The following is a 23,793-nucleotide window of genomic DNA, read 5'->3' on the forward strand; positions in this document are numbered from 1 at the left end:
CTTATAATAGACACGTGCATACATACATATATATACACACACACACCCACATATGCACATCTATAATAAGATATATATTATATATATTATTTATTTTTTGGGTATTTCTTGATCATTTCATTTTGAGTACATGTATTTATACATGCGTAATTTTTGACATGATTGGGTTAAGGGATTGATTTGCTTTTATCATGCAAGTATGAGAAAACATATGCAGTGCAAGTTAAATCTGCTGAGCCCGTCCTCTCACGGTGCCAGAGGGATGCAGCGTCTTGTATGTTGAATCAGTCCTAAACAGCCTAGCTTGGTGACCCAGCAGCACACGGGAGACAACACACAATGGAGTAGTTACCAGTGTTAGTGAGCACTGGGCTGGGGTTGTCCGCGGTGCTCAGACTGGCCCTGTAGTTGAGGGTGGTTGTGGCTGAGGAGAGAGAGAAGGAGGTCAGATCATTCTGCGGTGCTTTCACTGGTAATGTCTGCTGCAGAGACGACCACTCACTGTGCCCCTCGTCAGGCTCAGAGTTGCTGGTGGTGGTGATGTCACTCAGGCCCGACTCATCTGAAGCCTCGGCCTCTGAAGAGCTCTCACACACGATCACCTCGCTGGCGTCAAAGTACTCGGCCATGGACTCGGCCACGGAGGGCGCGCGGTGACACTGACGGCTCAATGAGGGCGTCCTCTGTGGGGGGGCACAGAGGGGTTCGTTGCTCAAATTAGATTCTCTATGTAAAAAACTATTTGATCCATTGCTGAAATGTCATCAGACATCTAGGCAAGAAACTCAGGATGTACCCTTTGCACATTTCATTGCTGATCATATGTTTTGTCTTAGACTAGAAGATGAATGGTATTTATTTATCCATACAAATGATGGTTGAAGCAGTGTCTATTTGAAAGAATCTAAAGGCTTGTTTATTATATTAACTCCCAGCGTCCTCCTGCCTGATTTGCTGATCAAACTTTTGATTTCAATGACCAAAATATCAAATGTATATTAAATAATGTCCCATATTATATAGAATCAAATTGGTGACACCCCTGAGGGTTCTGATAAAGTTATTCATTTTTAGATTTTTGCAAAACCTTAGCAAGCTTTTGTCTTCTTCATTGCGGTTAAAAACGTTGCCACTGACAACATGATGTGTGTGTGGCTATTCCTTGTACTGCAGCTTCCAATGTGCAAGTGCTGTGCATGTTGTGTTTGTGCACAGGTGGAGAAGTACTCCGATCTTGTACTTAAAGGTGGGGTAGGTCATTTTGGAGAAACCAGCTCGAGTGCGCTAGAATTTGAAAATACACAACCGGAAAAAATCTGCCACTTCCTCACAGAGCCCCTCCTCCAACACACACGAACGCGCACATGACCAATGAGGGCACGAGGTAAGTTTGTGCACAGATGGAAGGCTGACAGGCAGGTAGGCCATCCAGTTACTTTAGCCGGGCCGGATCAGATGATTGGTCGTGCTTTTTACAGTACTACGGCTTCCACAGATGATTCTTTTATGTATTTTTTGTGAAAGCACTTCAGATATTCATTGCTATCGGGACGTTAAGAGCATTCCATGGAATATAACAAAAAGTGTATCTCGAGCCGGTTTCTCAAACTTACCTACCCCACCTTTAAGTAAAAGTAGAACCTCCTCAGAAAATGAATACTCTAAATTCCTGCATTCAAAATGTGACTCAAGAAAAAGTATGAAAGTATTAACAACATATACTTAAAGGGGACTATCATGCAAAATGCACTTTTGTACGTCTTTTATACATGAATATGTGTCCCGGGTGTGTCAGAAAACACAACCCTCTCTTTTCCTCCATACCCAAATCTCTAAAAACGGGGGTGCAACGGAGCCGATACAGATTTGAAATGGTTCTGACGTCAGAAACAAGGAGCTCCGCCTATATGGGCAACTCTCCACCTATCAGGGGAATGAGAGGTTGCCGTGGCATGGTACCAGCATGGCTTGTGACGATTATGAAAACAGCATCATTGACCAAATACGATTATTTTGCTGGGTGTGCTTTCGCCCCTCCCTAAAAGCCCACCCGGCCACGTGGGAGAGACATGTGTTGTGAGTGTTCAGCGCGAGCGAAGATGTCAGAACAAGAGCAGCAACTCGTTAAAAAGAAGGGTCGCGGGGAGATTCCCAGTCGATCGCGAGATGTATCTAAAAATAGAACAACAATATTCTGTTTTATCGTTAATGTCCTGTAACATAATCTTCCTGTGCCAGAATAATGCACTTTAACGCATCAAAGCTTTATGATTGGCCGGCGTCACCCCATGTGTCGGGGCGTGGCTGGTGGGCAGTGCAGTGACAGTCCGTACACACACACACGACCGCAATTATGGCAGAAGCAAAAAAGCCCCAAATATATCATTTTCACTCTGAGTGGGAGGATGATTATTTTTGTATCTATTCCAATTCAAAGTCCACCTGTCTCATCTGCAATGCGAGCGTGGCTTTATCGAAGAAGGGTAATTTAGGAGCGGCATTTCAAAACAGTGCACAAACGCTACGAGACAGAATTCCCTCCTAATTCTGCCCTACGCTCCAAAAGGGGAGGGGCCTGAAAGGACAGCTAAATGCACAGCAGTCCATTTTCACCAGGCCCAACAACAAGAGCAAGGCTGCTACCAGAGCATCTTATCGTGTCTGTCACGTTCTTGCGAAACACATGACGTCTTTCAAAGACGGCGAAGTTGTGAAAGAAGCATTCCTGGAGGCTGCCGACGCGCTTTTGGGGACAGTAAAAATAACAGTAGCTTTTCAACAGGTTTTTGATATAATAAAAACTCAAGTTAGATACCGTTATTAATCAGCTGTAAGTTTTAGTTTGTTTGAACTTATTCATTATAATTATTGTACAAAATGGTATAAGAATGCAAACATTAAGATCTGTTTGGTTTAAATTGATTATTGTCTATTATCAATTCAGGTTAAGAAACTAGTGTTGCTTGCATCCTATTTTAAAAAGGCATTTCTTTTTATACTAAAAAAAAGGGTTTGGTGTAAAGTGGTGCACAAAGTTCACTACACTAACTTGAGGCTTTCTCGGATTGACCCCAATGTAACGGACTCTTGTAATAGGTGCAAACAATCCCCAGCCAATCATTCCCATATGTTCTGTCTCTGCCCAAGGCTCACCACATTCTGGTCCGATGTCTTCAAAACTCTTAGCACACCATATAATACTACCATCCTTTCAGATCCTCTTTATTTTGGTCTAATTTATTTTTATTTATCATATTAATAATATATGTTTAGTATGGTTTTGGAAGTGCGCTCCAACATATTTGTTGATCTTGTTTATTGGTAAAATATTATTTGTTTTAAAGTTCAATAAATGGTCAATGAATAATCGTCAAAATAATCGTGATATCAATTATTGACCCAAATAATCGTGATTATGATTTTTGCCATAATCGCACAGCCCTACTTCACAGACATGTTTTATATAGGTATGGCTCTACAATATATTATTCAAATATAGCATGATAGGTCCACTTTAAAGTACCAAAAGTTATAGTACTCTTTATGCAGATTTGCCAATTCCAGATAATATACAATATGTTTTATAAAGATTGATCATGGAAGTGTTCTCAAAGCTGGTGAAGGTGCAGCTAGTTTGAATGACTTTGTAGACTGCTGGGTAGCTGGTGGATTTACTCCAGGTGGAACTAAAGTCTGATTCAACACTTGATTAGATTTACCATCATTCATCAAAAGTAACTGAAGGGTATTGAATAAAATGGGAAAATATGAACATATGAGCGACAGCAAGATGATGAAATTGACACAAAAACCACCAATGTACAATGCAGTACACACCTGGTCAAGACGGACGGTGCAGAATGATTCCTCAGAAGAGTCAGAGGACAGGGAAAGGGAGTGGACTTTGGTGAGACGGGACTGTACGTCAAGCTAGACGCATGCATAGACATGCACACACATACCAGCCAGGCCAGACACAGGAAGAGGGAACAGGATCACAGTTATTTGCAGAATGTCCCCCAGACTCCAAAACTAATGTCAAACTGTTAGCAGAGAAGATGTTGTTCTACAGTTTTTAATAGATTTAGAACGGACAGAAAACCAACAGGAAGCTTAGAAGAGACCTCATGCAACACATAAGAAAAGGGTTACAGAACAACACAGATTGACAGCAGGAGTTAAGCCACTTGACTGACGAGACTTTTTGGTTTCAGTGTGCGACAACGATCAAGTTATGTTTGTCTTTGTGTGGCGGAAAGATTTGAGGTGTGTTTCTCAAGGACGCGCCTGTGATAAGCTGTGCCTGTCCTTCCTACAAACAGCCCTAACCTGCTCCACAGTTTCACACTGCAGCTCCGCAGCACAGCCAGGGCTGGCCCTGCATTGTCTGTCAGCAGGCCGATACTACCATTTAGTGCCAATAGTCAAGGGTCAAAGTGTCGGACCAGGGACTAAAAGGTCAGGAAGTGATCACAGAGGGATAAGGGACTGCCTTCAGCCTCAGGGACAAAGATACCGGTTTGGAGTGTTGCTTTCATGTAACTCTGCTCTGCTGTGCGTGCGTGCGCATACGTGCGCGTGTGTGTGTGTCATGCATAACACTGGAGCCTCGCTGCGGGGAAACGTTGGTACTGTTCTAGGTTTGTTCTAATCCGTCAAAATGACAGACTGCTTTCAGATCTTTCCTTCATTGTTAAAAAAAAACGAAAATATTCGTTTGACGCAACCTCTGGTGTGAGTGTTACCTCAGACATTGTGTTGCACAGTGTGGTGAGCTGTTGGGAGGTGTTGTGCCTCAGGTCGGGGCCGGTCCAGGCCTGCCTCAGTCGCTCTCTCTCCACGGTCAGGATCTCATGGACTGACTTGAGAGACGTGTGCACTGTAAAACAAAAAGTCCAATTATTGCACATATGATGCTTCCAGGAATAAATACGCTACCATTAATAAAGTGCTATTGCAGACGGTAGTGGGTGTGAGGTTAGGGCTTTTTCAATGAATTTTCTCCAGTAACTCCAACAAGACACTTTGAGCTTATTTCAAATAAACAATGTTTGGCTTGTATTATTAACTTACGTTGAAATGAACATTTGTAATGAATAACTCATTCAGTAGAATCTCTTTGAACTGTACAATTATTATTTGATCTTATTATTAGCATGTTATTAAAACTAAAAACACCACTATAATATATTGTAGTAACCTATAACTTTTATGTTTATGCCATATTGTTATATCTCGTGTCTATAAATTGTTATTTTTTGTACACTCTTACTTTCACTTGTTTACATGCGATTTTAATACTCTTTTTATAGCACTTCGACTTATTATCATTATTATTGTTCATATAAATATTTTGAATCTATTTTTATTTCATGCGTAAATGAAGCAACTCTCACGACATACTGATGTGGATTGTGAACAGACTAATGTCCCAGTGAGAGCGCTGTACCTCTCTGAGAGGAGCTGCAGATGTCCTGGTGGAGCTTCTTGGCCTCGGGTGATGAGACCTGAGGGTTGGACAGCTGAGAGTAAACGTAGTCTGGGATGGACTTAACAGATGCTCCACTGCCGTTGGTACTGAGGTGGCTGGAGGTGAACTGAAAAAGAGAAAAAAGAGGAATGGTATCATTTTAAAAGACAAGATGAATGGCCTCACTAAATAAAGCGTTCAATTGCAGCCTACCATTCCCCCCATGGCTTCGACGCGGGACATGGTCCTGGAGTGACCAAATCCTTTCCCCACCTTCCTCTTGGGTTTCTCCAGGGACAGATTCTGGAACACACCAACAGGGTTACAGCTTCTCTCCAATAACATCGAGGTCTACAGTAGGGGTGTTGAAAATAATCGTTTCTACGATGCATTGCGATGCGGTATCGATGCAGTGACAGAAGATAATCGGTTATAGAGTAGTAACGTTGCTTCCTGATTTTCCGGCCGCGGCTTTACTATAACGTTTTTTTTTCTGTCACTTTAATATCAAATCGGTCGGTGACGCAGAGATCAGGGAACAGACGTGACAGCGGCACCAAACACGGAGCAGTCTGCTTTATCCACCAACACAACACCACCAGTCCAGAACCAACAGCAGAAGGACCCGCTCTGAATCACTCCGTGTCGCTGCGGCTCAGAGACACAGACAGGGATTTATGTTTTTCAAAAACAATCGCGTTACAATCATGTCAGGTTTTTGGTGGATTTAATCAAGTCTTGGATTGCAGAGTATGAATGTCCTCTAGCAATTTTCAGACGATATATACTTCACTAGTTTGTGAAGGCAGGAGGAAAAAAGCTTCCGCGATCACCGTCTCCTCTCCGTTCCTCCAAGCCCCGCCCCCCCTGACAATAATGAGTGACAGGCTGATAGTGACCCGATAGAAACGTTGTTATTCACTTAATCACTGAGATATAATGAAGCTAATTTAATCTCATACATTCATGTAACAGTAAGACAGAGAATGTGAGTGTGCACCCACATGCACTATTTTTGTTTGTATATGCCATTGTAAATACTCCTGTTGTCTGCTGTGTTCAGACTCAAGTCCTGTGGGTGATGCCTCATTCAGGACCTTCAGTGTCCTTTCTTAACAGAAGGCTGTGGCTAGAAGCTGCAGCTCGACTAGAAGCAATAGTTTGTTGTGTTTGAGGATGGAACAACTTCACACACGGAGGCTAGACCTATACAATTCATTTATTTTGGTTTATAAATTAATGTCAATACATTTATGTTATTGATTTCTGAAGCACTTGCTAAATAATAAAAAGAGAGCTCATTTATTTACTGCATGTATGCATTTATGAAAAATAAGCCATGTGCAGTAATATAGAAAATTGAGAATGCAACGCATTGGTATGAATCGTGATGCATCGGGATATCGAATTGAATCGTTGACAGGATAATCGTAATCGAATCGTGAGACCAGTGAAGATGCACAGCCCTAGTCTACAGTAGATTCATGTGTATTTGGGGAACTTTATTTTTTCTCTACTAACTATACTGAACACATTTCCAATTAAGTCCTTATTAATTTGGATCTGGGGATCCACGGTTACATGATTGTAATCAAATCAACATTATCTCAGTGGAGTATTAAAGCACTCTGACTAATTATCTTGCATTAAAACAAAAGACAAATAATCTCAGGCCACTGGTCTTTTTTTGGCATGACACACAGGCGCAGTTGGTAGAGGGCGCTGACCTGCATGCTGATTCTCATCTCCAGGTCTGTGTTGGTGATGGGCAGGCCTCCTTCCAGCCAGTGGAGCCTCTGGATGAGCTGGGCCAGCTCCGTCAGCTCCACCTGACAGCGAGCCAGGTCTGACACAAAGAGGGTCAAAGGTCACTAGTTATTAACAGAAACAGCAGAAGAGGTTTCGCATCAATTCCCATCAATGGTCTGCCCCCTAAGAGTTAGTGAGTGCTGCATTCTCAAATGTTTAATTCTCTGTGCTTTAAAAAGGTGTTTTCCCGAAGAAACAAGAGTAAGAATGTTGGAACATTAGACCTTACCTTGGTCGTTTTGGCAAGTTTTATTTTCAGTACTGCATAAAACAATGTGTTTTAAGATGCTACACTGATGGCAGTTGGTGAAGGGAGCACAAGGCTCAAACATGCCAGGTATATATCCTATCCCTCACAGAGCCCGTCACTGTTCAACATGATGAAATGAGGCTTCACTCAGATTGCCTCTCACCGTTGGAGGTGGCGTCGATGTCTTGGGTCTGCTGCAGCCACGCTGACACCTTGCTGGTCACCCCTGGGTGAGAGGCCACAGCGGGGGCGGGGCTTCTCATCTCTTGGTGGTAAACTGATGCCGAGCTGGCATAGTGAGGAGGCTGGAATATTCAACGTATCAAATCAGAAATTAAAACAATTGCAATTTTATTTTCGTATGTTTTGCAAATAGAAAGCTTTCAACATGGGCAGAACTATAAGTAATGCTGGCATTTGCTAGTAAGAGGTAAGGATACAACATATTTATGTGGAATCCATTAAAAGCTGATGCCATAACACAATCAACCACAAAGCCAGGTTAAAAATCGGCCGCCGATCGTTATCTGCCGATATTCACTCTCTGCCTATCGATCGGTGCTCTCTATAAAGGCCGATCAGGAGAGCCGATCACATGACGTAAAATACATGACACTTTTCTCTGTGTGCGGCAAAACAAGCTCGCCAAAATGGCTTCACCAGTCTGGCAGTATTTTAAGGTGTCCGAAAAAGTAAAATAGCGGTATGCAACGTGTGTGAAGCAGAAATCCTGCAGCTCCGCCCGCCGGACCGGTGAGCGGAGCAACACACACACACACACACTAAGAGTTAGACCTAACACACTTAGCTAGTTTATCTACCTCTGGAACAAGCTAAACTAGTTATACATATATGTATTCTTCACTGTCGGGTCACTCATTACTGGATCAGACAACACTGACGGGCTGTCAGGAGAGAGAGAGAGAGAGAGAGAGGGGGGGAGAGGAAAAGAGAGCGCTTCCGCTCATTTCTCCCGTGTTACTTGAACAATGTGCTTCATTTCAATGTAATAATTATGTTGGTTGTTGTTTGTGGAAGCGCCAGTGAATGAGCATTAACTGAGTTTTAAACATCACTTTAAATGGAAGATCCCCATAGGCCCCGCCCACTCGATCGGATCGGCCGATACTGATTCCGGCCCCAAAATTAGCGATCGGAGCATCCCTAAAAAATAGAGTCTGTTTATTTTCATTTAAATGTTTGTTGTTGTTGTTTTTACTGTGTGACATGTTGAGTGGGACTCTGACCGTGGCTGTGTTGGACTGGGCGAGAGAAGCCATGGCGGGCAGAGTGCTGGGGCCCAAGGAGAGAGCATGGAGGACGCCATGATGGACGCTCATCGCCTCGTTCTTCCTGAACACACGATGTGCACACAGCTTCGTCAACCAGATGTAGAAGAGGTCGTGGCTCTTCGCCTAACCAGGAGGAGAGGAGAAGCAAAATGCAGGGAATAAAGAAAAAATGACAAAACAAAAGAATAAAGAAAAAAGCCATAGAAACTAAACGTCTTTGGTAAAGGGAACATAATCCTTTCTCTATAAAACCTGGTCTATTTTCCAACTGTACATCCAGAGCAGAGAGATTCCTCTACACCAGCTTGGCCAGACCCTCCACTCAAGAGAATAACTTGAAATGATAAAAAAAAAAGCCCAATGTCCTTTCTCCTCGTCTCATTTCGCTTTTTTATACTCCGTCTTATTTGCATTTATTTTTCATCACGTGGAAGTATAACTTATGTTTATTGTACAAATAGTGCTTGACTACCTAGAGCAGGGGTAGCCAACACGGTGCCCGCGGGGCATGTTCTAAAAATAGCTCGCCAAGCAAATCCAAAATGTAAAAAATGCACATAAGGAAATGTAATTAAAAGAATCTACCCTATACATAAACGAAACCATCATAGCGAACTCTATCTACAACTATATCTATCCAACACCCCTCCTCCCCCACAATGAATATCGACCAATCACGTTCTTGCTTGATTTGTGGGACCAGCGCTGCAGTCGGGAAGAAAAGCAATGTGGACCTCACCGATGAGGGCCAGATTTTTTGTGTGTGTGTGTGTGTGCGTGTGTGCGTGTGCGTGTGTGTGTATTGCACTTGACGCACACATGGCGTAATTCCCACTGGGGACAGGGGGAACATGTCCCCCCCACTTTTCAAAATCCCATCTGTGTCCCCCCACTTTACAAATATGTTTATTATAATTTTTTAACGCAAGCCGTCATCGCCACGGAGGAGCACACAGCCTCTGTGAGCGAGCGAGACAGAGCGAGAGAGACAGAGAAAGAGAGAGCAGACCTTTATCTATTTAATATAGATAAAGTAAGAAATCATTCCAATGTGTACTATAGGACAGTAACAAAACAAATAGACTGTTTAAAAGGGGAGGGATTAGTCATATGCATAAATAAAAAGAAAGAATACTAACTAGGTAACATAAGATAAGAATAAACAAGTTTAAATGGTTTGTTATTGGTTGTGATCATATTCTAAAGATGTTTGGAGTATTGAAAAGTATGCAGCACTCTTTCATCTGAGTGTTGAGAGCTGTGTCCATACATTCATGTTGTGCTCAAAGTGCACCAGATTGATGCTTTTAACTTCAACATTTAAAAAAAATATCGGTTAAAGGTAAGCATATCATAATGTTAAAATGTTCTAATTATATACACTGCAAAAGACAAGGAGTAAAAGTAGCTCACCACTTGGTTGGAGACCCCTGGTCTAGAGCTACCGTTTATAATGCCTTCATTTGTGCAAAAACATGCCATATCACAAGTGATTATATAGCTTTTTATTTTTTACAATTAATTAAAATAAAAAATAAAAATATATATATTCTCTGTTACGGAAAAGCCAGCTGGAAAGCACGCTCTAAGGCAGGGGTGAGGAACCTTTCTCCTCTCCAGGGCCATTTCAATGTTTTCAACATCCTCCGAGGGCCGTACAAATGATTGACCTCTGCTTAAAAATACTAAAATCACAGCCCATTCATTTGGCCTTTCTGTCATGCTGTGCAAAGAAAAAGCAACCTCTTAATCCAGATATCTTACCATGACTCACGCCTGCATGCACGCACCTGCACGGTTGTGGCATAGCTAGCTAACCAATAACAACAAAGTTATTGACAGTATGATCAGTATGACAGATGAACAGATCGCCATGTGTACGGCTCCTTATGGGTACTGCACTTTTTTGAAGTGCCGGAGCAACGTTCTGGTGCTCTCCGTCAGAACTGCACCCCTGTCAGACGAGACATATACCACGTGATGACCTGTAAGTTGCAGGTTACCTTGAGGTGGTAGATGTTGTCTCCAGCATCCAGGTCTATGCCTTTGGACTTCTTGTTGATGGACATCACAGCCAGGCTGACGTCCAGAGAGCCATGGAGCTTTCCTCTCTGAATCTAGAACATAATTAAATGATACAATTCAAACGGTGCCATTCATATCAGAGTTCATGGCCATGTCTCTATCACTGCGACTGACAAGTGTTGATAACTTACATCTTGCTGCGTCTTTGAGTACTTGAGAATTCCTTTTTCCAATATGAAGTATCTCTGAAAAAGAAACATCGCAGGGAAGTGTTAGAAAGAAACCAAAGCTTGAAAAAGGTAAAACGGCTCTGCCTCAGGGAAACTAGACGTGTTTACCAGAAAATGGTATGCACTACATACTGCAACAACCTTAATAAACCTGGGTACAAAAAACCTGTGTTCACCTTGTGCCAGCCTTTGAGCGGGTACTTCCTCCTCTTCATCAGGTAGCCCTCACAGATGCCGGGGATGCTGAGGTCCCCAGAGGAGCTGGGCGCTGAGTATATGTCCTGAGGCTGCAGGTCCTCCATCACCTCCCAGTGACGGCCCTGACAGAGGACACACTCACCGTTACCAAACAATCTGAATGACTTAATACGTTTGGCCGAGTAATATATTTTATTTCCTAAGAAGGGCAATGTGGCATCATAAGAAGAACAAGAAATTAAATATATTTTAAAAATAATGTTATGCTCCAAAGACCAAAGTAATCAAGAACTAAACATACAACTGAGGTTTGTTCTGATGTGAAGGTGAAAGGTTTTCCTTCATTTCATTGACCAAATTTAGACTTAGCAAGAGCATATTTCCTTTATCGTTTATTTTATTAAATATTTGATCCTGGTAAAAATGGACTAAACTGAGGAGTCATTGCAGAGAAACAATGTGTACGGATGTGTGTCACTTTCTGATTTGGATTCAGCAAAGTTTGCAGGGCCAAAATATGATCAAATAGAAATTAGACAGCCAGTGAAGCATCAACATGGATCTTCTGAAAACTTAAAACAGTGCAGTCAGATTGTGGAGCTGGGAGTCTTTTTACCTGTTTCGAGTGTTTGGAGGAGCCGGTGCTGCTAGTGCGCGAGTGGCCAGGTCTAAAGGTGCTGGCTGGAGATTTTTCAAGGCCACTCATCACAGACTGGCAGCAGCTCAGAGGTGGCGGAACCACCTGAGGGTCCATTTGCGCAAAGTTAGGAGGGTAGCGATGCATGGAGTGAAAGGACCTTCAGGACAGGTTGCTTCTCATGGCACAGTTCCAAACACTGAGGACATGTCAACAGAACTGTGATCAATCAATGCTGAAGAGAGATATTTGAAAAATGTAAAGTAGTTGAATCATGTTCAGACAAATGTTCTTTCCAAAATGAAATAAACCTTGTTTGTCTTATATTGGCTTAGTTCTGTTCTATAACATCAGGGTTCAAATTAGAGATGTCCCGATCCCCGGATCGGATCCCGATACTGGGTTTTAAGGTGGATCGGGATCGGCAGATCCAATTAAATGTCATGGCCGATCCATATTTAATATTTACGTTGTTACTCTATTGCATCAGCCGCCATTATCGAGTTGGAAAAGTGGAACGGACACATATCGTTAGCAAGTTAAAATGTCTGCAGTTTGGCATCATTTTAAAATAAGTGAGTCGCCGACTGCGACATGCAAAGTCTGTGGTGTGGAAGTCTCACGAGGTGGTGCTAACAGGGTCTCCTACAACACCACAAACCTAATAAAACATCTTAAAAAGCACCACCCCGACGAACACGCCGCCTACTGTAAAGCGACAGCGACTGATGGACTCCATCAACAAACACTGCGGGACAGCTTGAAACGGAAGGATTTACTTCCTCGAGACTCCGAGAGATTTCGCAAGATTACTGAGCTGATTGTGGAGTGCATAGCAGGGGACGACCAGCCAATTTCACTTGTGGAAAACTCAAGTCGTCTAATAAATTTGGAGCCGCGCTATGGGATGCCATCCCGCCATTACATTGTTGAAAAAGGCATCCCAGCCCTGCACACCAAGGTGCGTGAACAAGTGCAGCGGCACCTAAAGGAGGCTACCTCAATCGCCCTCACCACAGACCTGTGGAGTTCAGGTGTAGCCCCGATGTCGCTCCTCAGTCTGACCGCCCACTGGATAGACTCCAGTTTTACTTTGCACAACGTGGTGCTACATGCAAGTGAGCTGCGTGGCTCTCACACTTCAATGCGTATCCGGAATGCTATAGAAGAGATGCTCGCCAAGTGGGACATCGATAATGACAAGGTGCATGTTCTTATGAGGGACAACGCCGCCAACATGAAGGTAAGCCTTCTTGTTATTGACCACTGATGTTTAGCTACGCATTACCCACGTCAGTAAAATTCATGCTAATTCCGTCAACAGCATCTTTTAATGAATGGTCATGGGGTAAACTTCCATTTGATGATTTTGACATGATATACTGGATGTATATTAAATGTTCCCTATTCCCAATTATAATTATGTGTGCCCTGGATTTATTTAAAATGATGTCTAGATAACGTGTCTTTTAGACGGCAACCACGTCAACAGGCTAGCAGAAAAGTTAGCCTAGCTTGTTGTCAGCTAACTCACGTCAGCTTAGCCACTAGCACTAGTTGTTATTGCGACAGCAAAGAATTAAAACGAAACATTAATATCTTATCTAAGACTACAGGCTTTCAATACGTTTGTTAGACTTGGAAGTAGCCTACCATATTAATGACAAAACAGATTTTTGAGAGGCTACCAACAGGAAAAATATTCAGTGCAACTTTTGAGATGTTAAATTCTCAAAAGTCTCATCAGATCATAATGGTTTGGAGGTATCATGCAGATGGTGGACCATAGTGTATACATTACTCACAAATGTTATGGAAATGTCCCGAGGTTTGTTTAATAAGTTAAGGAAAGTCTAGAAATGTATGTAAGTCAATGAGAGGTAAATACGTTACCTCATTGACTTACATACACTGCTATCAGTTTTGCAACCAGCAGATGGCTGCGCTCTATTTGATACTATTGTGACATCGACTGCTTATTTTCCTCACTGACCAGTATCAATAGGCTATTGATATTCATCTATCTATCTCTCGCCATCATCCTCTCTCCCAATCTCTCGACTGTAGGCATTTGCAGACATGGGGGTGCAGAGCCTGGGCTGTTTCGCACACACACTCCAACTCGTGGTCATCCAAGGCCTTCTCGCCCAGCGAAGCATCATCGATGCTGTCGCCAACGCACGGAAGCTTGTGGGTCATTTTAAGCATTCCCCAAAGGCCTACTCCATCCTCGAAGACATTCAGGTGGTTATCATTTTATTAGTAGTAGTAGTAGTAGTAGTATGTTATCTTTTTAGTAATTGCACTTTCCCCCCTCCCTGTCATGTCATTGTAAAGCAATCCATCATTAGGCTACACTAGTGTTGAAAGGATGTTAGCCAACAAATAATTAACCTAAATATAGAAGCATTTTGAGTGGCCTACTAGAAAAGCGATACACACAGCTGATTTATTTTAATTATTATCATTACTTTACAGAAAGACCTGCACATGCCAACACAACGACTCCAGCAGGACGTGTCAGTCAGATGGAACAGTACTCAGTACATGATGCTGGTAGGCTATATGGATGGAAGGAATGAATGCTAAGAATGAATAGATTTTTTTACATGTGAATCAGCCTAAATAAATACATTTAGATGTGAGGTATATAGTTCTACTTGTATTTTACACATGAATGTTAAACTAACATTTATTTACTTATTTTGCAGAGCCTTCTTCAGCAAAAGAGGCCGCTCAGTGTCTATGCAGCGGACCACGACCTTCCATGCATGCCCTCTGCCAACCAATGGGCGCTTATGGATAGGGGTGTAACGGTACCCGTACCGAAATTATTCGGTACGGGCCCTTCGGTTCGGTACAGGTGTGTACCGAACGAATATAACGTTAAACGTAAAAAATTGAGAACGTGAACAACTTTTTGGAAGTAATCTCAGGTGCTGCGTTGCAGCATTCAGAGTAATTTGCTCACATTGGGTTCAACGCGTCATAGAGCGAGCAAGTCATTTCATTGGGCTGGTCAGAGGGATGCGTTCAAATGTAGTCAGTAATTTAAGGAACTGTCAAATTAATGGCGAACGCAGATAAAGTTGAGCTCGAAAATCCTCCAGCATCATTATAGTCTCCGGTTTGGGAACATTTTGGTTTCGCAGTTACGTACAAGGATGACGGACAAAGACAGGTGGACCGAACCAAAGCCGTTTGTCGGCATTGTTCAACTAACATTGGTTACGCGGCTGGCAATACATCAAACTTGCACACTCTTGAAAAGGCATCACCCGAACGTGAATATCACCGGTACCAAAAGAAAAAAGGCTGAAGTGCAAACTCCAGCTAGCATTTAAGCCTCCACCACTCGCAAAAAGTTCAGACCGAGCCGAAGCTATTACAAACGCCAAATATCCTTATGTTGTTAGCAAAGTGCTACCTGGCTGTATCTGCTACCTCTGTCCCTAGCGAGAGGGTGTTCTCCACAGCAGGAGACATTGTTAGTGCCAGCTGCCAGCAGATCTGCCCTTTCGGCAAGCAATGTGGACAAGTTCATCTTTCTTTAAAAAAAACATGAAAATACAATGACAAGCAAGTCCTAATGTCAAACTGGATGCTTAGGTGCTAGTACAGTACAGTTCAAATACAGATTATTTCAGTTCATCGAAATGCTGCACCTTAATGTTTATTTTATTATATTTTGTATTTATTTGAGTGAATACATTATTCACAGTTTAATAATAATACAAAAATATATATATACATGTTTTGTTTTGTGAAAAAAATTCTGCTGTACCGAAAGCGTACCGAACCGAACCGTGACCAAAAAACCGAGGTACGTACCGAACCGAAATGTTTGTGAACCGTTACACCCCTACTTATGGAGAAGGCAGTTGTGGTCTTGAGTCCATTTGAAGAGCTGACAAGGGCAGTGAGTGCTGCGGATGTGATCCCTGCAATAACTGTCCTCAAGCGTCATCTTTCCCGTGAAGAGAGCACAGATGCTGGAATCAAGACTATGAAGAGAACTCTTCTTGAGGCTGTCACTGAGCGCTTCGACTACGCTGAGACTGAACCAATCTACTCCGTTGCTACATTGGTTGACCCAAGATACAAAGATAGGCAAGTCCTGTTTCATTCAAAACTTATTTTGCGATATATAATTGCTCAGGCCTAATCAATTCACCACTTGATTATTAATTATCAAATAATATCAAAATAAATGTTCCAAATGTTGTTCTGACATTGACAACAATAACTTTGATATGCTAAGGGAACGACAAAATATGTTAGGAAACAAATAATCCTTTTTAACTAAATGAAATTCTATCCATTTTCAGATTCTTCACAAATCCAGACCACCAGGAGCTTGCCAAGGAGGCTCTCATTAGAGAGGTGGAGATCATGGAGAGAAAGAGGAAGGCTGGCAGTAAGGTGTCTGCAGAAGAGCCTCCAAGAAAGTCACCACGTCGAGGCGGTGTAGGCTGTGCAGCTGCAAACAGCAGCTTTGTCAGTCTATATGACGAGATCTTGGAGGGGAATGTGGTGGAGTCGAGCCTGTGAGTACGTCAGCAGTCGTCACTCAGGTGGAGGCCTACCTGGCTGAACAAACCATCCCAAGGTCAGAGAATCCTCTACACTGCTGGCGAGCACATGCTACACAGCGACCCGCACTGGCTGATACAGCCATGAAGTTTCTTTGTGCACCTTGTACATCGGTGGACAGTGAGAGACTGTTTAGTGCAGTGTCAAATGTCCTTGATGACAAACGGAACCGGTTGACAGCCGATAAGGTGCAGGTGTTGGTTTTCATTAAAAAAAACCTGCACTACACTTTGAAGAAGTCAGTGCAGTAGATTAAGATGGAGGAAATAAGGAGCTCTATTACACTGTAAACATTTTTATGTTTAAGTTTAGTGATTACATGTCTCTGAGATCCCTTAATTACCCACACTGTGAAAAATAATAAGTTCAGTTTCCTTGAAAAAAGGGTGGAAACTCGTTGTCTCAAATAAGTAACCAAAACTTTGTGTATATTATGTTTACTTTATGTGTACAATTAATGCAAAGATTTTTAAGTTATGGTTACTTACTTTCAAGAAGTAAAGTTTAGTGAAGCTTACTTGTATTTACTGCTGTTAAATGAGTAACCTTTTGAGTTGTAAAGGGTACTTTATGATGGATAGTAAAGTTATTTTTATTTATTTTTTATTGCAAAAAAAATGCTCTTATTTGTGATCGTGAGAGAATAAAAGCTATTGAGCACAGCTTGGGTGCCTGTCTATTTCTTAATGTATACGAATTTAAATGCTGTTTGCCAACACAAAATGTGATATCGGAAAACCGGTATCGGGAAATATCGGGATCGGATCGGAACCTATATGAAAATATCGGAATCGGATCGGAAGCTAAAAAATTAGATCGGGACATCCCTAGTTCAAATACAGTTTGGAAAAAAAGCAGTAGAAAGTACCTTTACCTCACATTAGGGGCGTTCACACCAAGTTATTTTCCCACAATAGTTCATGAGAACTCTTTTAGTTCTGATGAACTAAAGCACATCACGTTCACACCGCATTGAGTGCCTGGGGGTGGATCAAGCCCACAGGAAGTGCGCCGGACTCAGATGAAAATATTCGTGGTGGTCTAACGGCGGTACTACAATTCTGTTTGGTTGCCAGGCCCGGAAAAACTTTTTCCCATTGACTTACATGGGGAAAGAGTGGTCTGTAACTCGTTGGATTTTTTTTTTTATTAAACTAAATAAACAACCCAGTATGAACACTTGTATAGCCCTTATTAAAAACATTCGGTCCTCAAGTTGTAAAAATATGCTAATAACGTTATTTCCCTCGGCATTATGAACGCGCATCTAACCCACGGGACCGCGCCGCCCGGCACGTTCATGTTACGTGTTCAGCACTCCATGTGTTTAACTTTACCCATGGATGCACAATAAGAACGGACCCATATCGCCTTACTGCCATCCCACGGAGCTGTAATATATATATATATATATATATATATATATATATATATATACACATACATACACATATATATACAGTGCAATAATTCTTTCATGCTAAATGAAGCTCTGTTGGATATCACTAGATCCTGTTACAGCGTAATATAAGTACATAACGATTGATGTGTACATTAGCCTTATCACTAGCTAGCCGCTAGCTGCTGCCTGGTTAATATCAAATCCATCAAAATAACAATCCATTAACATGCTGTCATGAACGCACGGTGCTGTTAAGTGTACGCAAATTGACGTGCTTGATGTGAATGAGCATTTTGGTTAAAGTTGTGCACGCGCTATGAGCGCACGTACTTCTCAGGCATGCCGGGTAATCTGTGACATTTCGCTCTCTCAAAAGTTGGGCCATTTTATCATCATGCATCAATGAGCAACTCTCATAGGAATGAATGAGGCCCCACCTCCCACGCTGTATCCAGTTCTTATTATACATCCATGAAATGAAGCCCCTGACGTCACTTCTTCTGCTTTGGGTTTACTGGCAGGCCGCAAACAACTACACGGCGTATACCATTTTCCCGGAAAATATTGTGATAAACGATAATATTGTCGGCACCGTTGTAGGACCATTTTAGACCACTGACATAATGATAATATATAATAATAATTCAAGTACATCCTTTCAAACTGCTAGTCACATCCTCATGAAAATGGCAATTTATCGAGGTCAGAAAAGTTGTGCTAAGGTCCCACTACACGATAGCAGTCATTTAGTGTGCATATGCGTAATTAAACCCATGATATAAAAATCTCACTCCAGCCAGGTACCCAAAGTTGGCAACCCTGGCGTATACTGCCGCCCGTAGTCCCCGGCCGGAAGTCCCCGGAGTTGGGGACTGGCTTCAGTAGAAACTGCTGGGACTCCCAGCAGCTTCTACTGAAGCCTTCTGAGTAAATCGTTAGAACGCCGACACCTCCTCATCTCCACCGCTCCCATGTTTGTTTCGGCATTTCTGCGCTGGGCTAATGCTAATAATGCTAATGAGAGGATAATAAAATGGCGGCTTCACAAAACTTTTTGGGAGTTTTACAGAGCGTGGTTTGCAATCCGCCCAGCCAATCAGACATAGGAACATTTTTTTCCCACGAAAGTAACTGCTCTCTAGCAGGGACGGAAAAAGGGGTAAAAAAGGTTCTGATGAACTAATTTAGTTCAGGGGGCTTTTTGGTGTGAACGCAAATATATCTGAGTTCTGATTAACTATTGTGGGAAAAGTACTCCGGTGTGAACGCGCCAAATGTCAAATGTAGGGAGGGTTACCGAGCCCCGGTATTAAACGGGCCCTGGGGCTGAATTATTAAAGACCGTGGTACTGTTAAGCTCCGACGTTAGCGGTCTTTTTATCGGTACTGGAGACATGTACAAAATATTAGGGCTGTCAAGTTAACGCGTTAATAACGCGTTAACGCAAAAGAAATTAACTGCACTAATTATTTTAACGCGATTAACGCATGTGTATTTTTTTTCCTCGGCCGCCCCGTAGTTTCAGAGTGCATCGAGTTTAAAATACCATCTGCTGACAGCCCCGCTCCTGCCGCCCGCTTGTGGCAGACCACACTTCCACGCTCGCAGGCAGGCACCGACTGGCCATCGGGAGGACCGGGAGGGTGTGTGTATGTGTGGCCCGAGCGAGCGAGAGAGAGACCTTACGTGCATTGTTGTTGTTAGCATCTGGTGCTAGCTAGCTGCGCTAACGGATATAAGGAGCTGTTTAAATGAAAACAGAGGAGCGACATTTCGCCACAACTGCCCCGAGCACTTGACTTTATGCAGGAAGCAGACAGTGGGACATTGAAGGAGAAGTCAGCACACTCATGATTGCAGCAACATGATTGCAGCGTCCAGGCAGCTCCCGTTCGAGCATATGCCTTGAGTTGCACATCGCTCCAACGATCCCCCCCACACACACACACCATTTGTATTGTATGAGAGAGGTTCCAGGTTGAATTGAGGCGAATATTTGTAATGTTCAGAGGTTGTTGTGTTTAATATTCATGAGAATATTTGTCATTGTTCAAATGATAATATAAATTAGCATAAAGCATATTTGTCCACTCATATGTTGATAAGAGTATTACAAACTTGAAAAATATTCCTCTAAGGTACATTTAGAACAGATAAAAAATGTGCGATTAACCGCGATTAACTATGGACAATCATGCGATTAATCGCGATTAAATATTTTAATCGACTGACAGCCCTACAAAATATATATCATGTGTATTATTGCTACACAAACATTATATTGCAGTTTTAGTGTCGCCAACTCCATTTCTAACATGCAAAAAGACAGCACAATGCTTCTATGATTATTTTTTGTATTTTCGATCTCTCTCCCCCGCCTGCTTGCGAGGGGGTGGGGCAGTTTACACACACACACACACAGCTGCTACATGCAGCAACACACACACACATGGAGGAGATGGCGGAGAGAACGCCCTCCGAGGTGTGGTTAAACTTTACCCGTCTCGATGCTCGTTGCCTGAAGTGCAATAAGAGTTTAGCATGTAAGGTCGGTAACACGAGCAATTTGTCAAAACATCTTGCAGAAGTGCTCCACATCCAGACGGAGGAATGCACTGTTTTCCACCGTCTTTCTAGTAGCTCTGTAGCCCCCCCCCCATCCACGAGTAACTTTTCCACGTCAGGTGTTATGCTAGCAGCAACACACGGAGTTCACTAAATTATACAAACATGGGTTAATGATTAGAGGTAACTGAGGTACTTATTTTGTTAAAGTTTCAGCTATTCTGTTTACAGTTATCATATTATTTAATACGATTTGTTAAAACGTTGTAGTTTCTTTTGATGTGAAATATTATGTATTTAATTTTAAATAAAAAGCAATGTTAGTTTTGTTCACAATTTGTTTAATTGAGCGGTATCGATAAAAGTAGTAGTGCCGTTAAAACCTTAACGATACCCATCCCTAGTCAAATGACGGTAGGAATGTAGGAAGATCCCTACATCAATGGGTCAAACAGACAATGGAAGGCCTGACAAAGAGCCAGTCAACAGATGGCCCATTTATGTAGTGGCTCTTCTTGCTTTTCTTAAAACAAGACACACCCCTCTTCAACTGCTGGCTTTCCCTTTTCTCATGCAGCAGGTGAGAACAACCACCAGGAGGAAATCGTCCCTCGTCACGTTGTTTGTTCAAAGAAAAATATTTGTATCAGCTCAGGATGGATAATAAATAACATTTGGACAATTAGACAATGCAATAGCTAAAATATCCAATTGTCAACCCTACTACAGCATTTCTCCTGAATATCCTTTGTTTAAAATACCACTACATAAAAGACAAATATTGAAGTAATATAATATCCTAGGCTTCAATCCGTAAGGCCCACTCCTATACCTAAATGAAAACATTTGCACATACAGGAAGTGGAAATTGTGATTAGACCATTATCAAATGAAATGAAATAACACCATTGACAATAACAGGTAAAATGAGGAAAGCCTTGGTGACACAACAACAAATAAAACACACCTGTGTTACTGCTCCCCCAATAGTCCACAGGAAATTCCTTTTCACTTCCTCCAAAGTAACTTTAGAGCTGCAATAATTTTGCTCAAAGTCCTTATTTAAAAAGGGAAACCACAGCACAGAATGAAACACTTCTAGGAACAATTGTTCAGCATGAACATCTTCTGTTACACTGGGAGCATTGTGACTCCTGACTGATGATGCCAGTCAAACCGGTGCATATCAAAGCCCGGCAGGTATCTGGGAGGGGCTGAGAGCAGAGCAGCACTCGACCTGACCCAACAGGCCTGCCGGCTCCGTCATCTCCAGAAGACAAGATCTGAAATGTGTTCTCAGCAGATGTACAGTAGAAACACAAGAGCTCTGAGCAGCATTCAGAAAGCACTTCAGCTCTACAAAATGGATACTCCCGTTTGGGATATTTAAAAAAGGTCATACACAAGAAAGTGGTGCTAATTTAGTCAATTGAGTACAATGTCGCTTTTCTATGTCCTCACCAACTTTTGCAGCACTACTAATTATAGGAAGATTAAATCAAACGTAAAAAGGTTTAGAGATACATCTGTGCAGACATAAATCAACCTCATGTGATAAGCTGTCAAAATAATAAAATAGCGCACTCATGGAACCGTTCAGAATTATAACAATGGCAGGAATTCCTGATGTAATGTGCCTGAAGAGTTTGGTTTCAAAACACTACCCATTCATTAGAATAAAAAAAAAAGTTGTTTTCTTAGAGCAGCTCCAACCTTTAGACCAAAAACAGGTCACATTTTTGTTGCACAGGCAAAAAAAAAAGTCTAACAAGCTTTACACAATTCATATTCACTTATTTGAAAAGGCTGTTACGGCTTCAAGAACATTTACATTTATTGTATTTTGTTGCAGTTATACAATAATCAGTTTCAATGATAATGTGGTTAATTCCTATTCTCATCTTGTTCCATTTGGTCAAGATGTTACAATTGCCCAGTCTCCCATACTCTTAACAGTAACACCTGTGTATTATTTTGGATTTAAATTACATTTTGAACCAAGGGTTCGCAAACCCTTTCCTTCTAGCAGCTAACTTCTGGCTTTAAGCACGGACACATGAACAAGGCAAAACCTCAGCATGCTGTGACCTGATCGTTGACATCTTCGCTACTAGTAATGTTAGTGGTTATGCTATAGTGTTGAATTACAGTCAAAGACTTTAGAGTGGTTGTGGAAACCAAACATGGAATCATTTCCTAGCTACCAAACATCTCGTGAAACAGTGGATTATTGAAGCTCTCTGGTTTATTAGTACTGAAGAAGAAGGAGGGGCAGCTGTTTAACGAGGGGCAGCTGCTTAACGAGGGCCAAAACATTCCCAGCATGCTTTGCTCTACACATCATTGCATGATTACCTCTTGGTTACAGACTTGTCTTATAAAACAGTCAAAACAAAGTGATAACTGTTGGCGTACTGTTGAAGTACGCCCACATGAAGGACATTGTTAATGAAATTGACTTTTTCCTGTGTCTGTTTTGTTATGCAAACTAATGACATGTGCTCTTTACAAAAAGGGATATGTGCATACTTACACTGAATCATATGGGGGGAACATTTAGCTCAGCTCAATTATAGATAAAGGTTTTTTCCAATGGCACAGAACAAAATATGTCTGGCTAGAAACTACTAGAAGTGGGACCTAACACGTTAACACAAATAAAGACACAACATTCTGGAGAATGGCTCACAGTGCAACAACACAAGTCTTGACTGTGGAACGATGTTCCAGAATACAAAGTTGTGCAACACACCGTCTTTACTGGGCTTGTGGAGGTGGGAGGGGCCAATGGACACTGGCATGTGGCTTAAGAACCTTCACTAGTCTAAATGTCATAATCCCCTTTCTAGCTAATTTAGATGGGGTGTGTGTGCGTGTGCGTGTGTGTGTGTGTGTGGTAATGTAAGGTTTCGGTTCTGATGACATAGCAGGTTGAATTAGTTTGAACTAATTGTCTTTTGCTTTGGATTAGTTCCAACTTGTTATCTGTCAATATGACGTACCATGCACAGTATGTCCAGATGTTGCAATATATTCCATTGTGTTCTTGCGATTTTGTGAATGCCTCGCAAGATAATGTTATTGTGGCAGAGAATGAAGATGTAAACACAGCAAGAGACATCCCAACCATCTCAAGATGAGGAAGAACTCTAGTTAGACGATAACCAGACATTTGAACAGAAGTTTATTTTGACAGCAAATGAAAGATGAGGAAATCCTGGAGGAAAGGTCAAGTCTTACTAACTCATAAATGTTTTTATGAACCTTAAAGATTAAAAAGGAAGTTTAGTTTAACCGTCTCCGGTTTATTTCTATAAGTGT

The 23,793-nt window shown here is 41.9% G+C and overlaps 1 protein-coding gene across 3 annotated transcripts in view; it reads right to left on the minus strand.

The window, feature by feature from the left end:
• The window catches only part of LOC117450634 (oxysterol-binding protein-related protein 6-like), a 36,081-nt gene that overhangs the window by 6,733 nt on the left and 5,555 nt on the right, over positions 1–23,793 (minus strand). Inside the window, exons 2-14 of one of the 3 annotated variants that reach the window (XM_034088499.2) lie at positions 11,891–12,110; positions 11,253–11,396; positions 11,038–11,091; positions 10,825–10,938; positions 8,777–8,944; positions 7,693–7,834; positions 7,198–7,316; positions 5,684–5,773; positions 5,450–5,597; positions 4,746–4,879; positions 3,838–3,930; positions 503–683; positions 353–424 (exon numbers count right to left, since the gene is read on the minus strand). In XM_034088499.2, the coding sequence (XP_033944390.1) occupies positions 353–424; positions 503–683; positions 3,838–3,930; positions 4,746–4,879; positions 5,450–5,597; positions 5,684–5,773; positions 7,198–7,316; positions 7,693–7,834; positions 8,777–8,944; positions 10,825–10,938; positions 11,038–11,091; positions 11,253–11,396; positions 11,891–12,058 (1,627 nt within the window). In that variant the 5' untranslated portion in view covers positions 12,059–12,110. The remainder of the gene's footprint in view (positions 1–352; positions 425–502; positions 684–3,837; positions 3,931–4,745; positions 4,880–5,449; positions 5,598–5,683; positions 5,774–7,197; positions 7,317–7,692; positions 7,835–8,776; positions 8,945–10,824; positions 10,939–11,037; positions 11,092–11,252; positions 11,397–11,890; positions 12,111–23,793) is intronic. The other 2 variants (XM_034088500.2, XM_034088501.2) reach the window with 2 other exon arrangements.

Source organism: Pseudochaenichthys georgianus, chromosome 8 (assembly GCF_902827115.2).
Source record: "Pseudochaenichthys georgianus chromosome 8, fPseGeo1.2, whole genome shotgun sequence".
NCBI lineage: Eukaryota > Metazoa > Chordata > Actinopteri > Perciformes > Channichthyidae > Pseudochaenichthys > Pseudochaenichthys georgianus.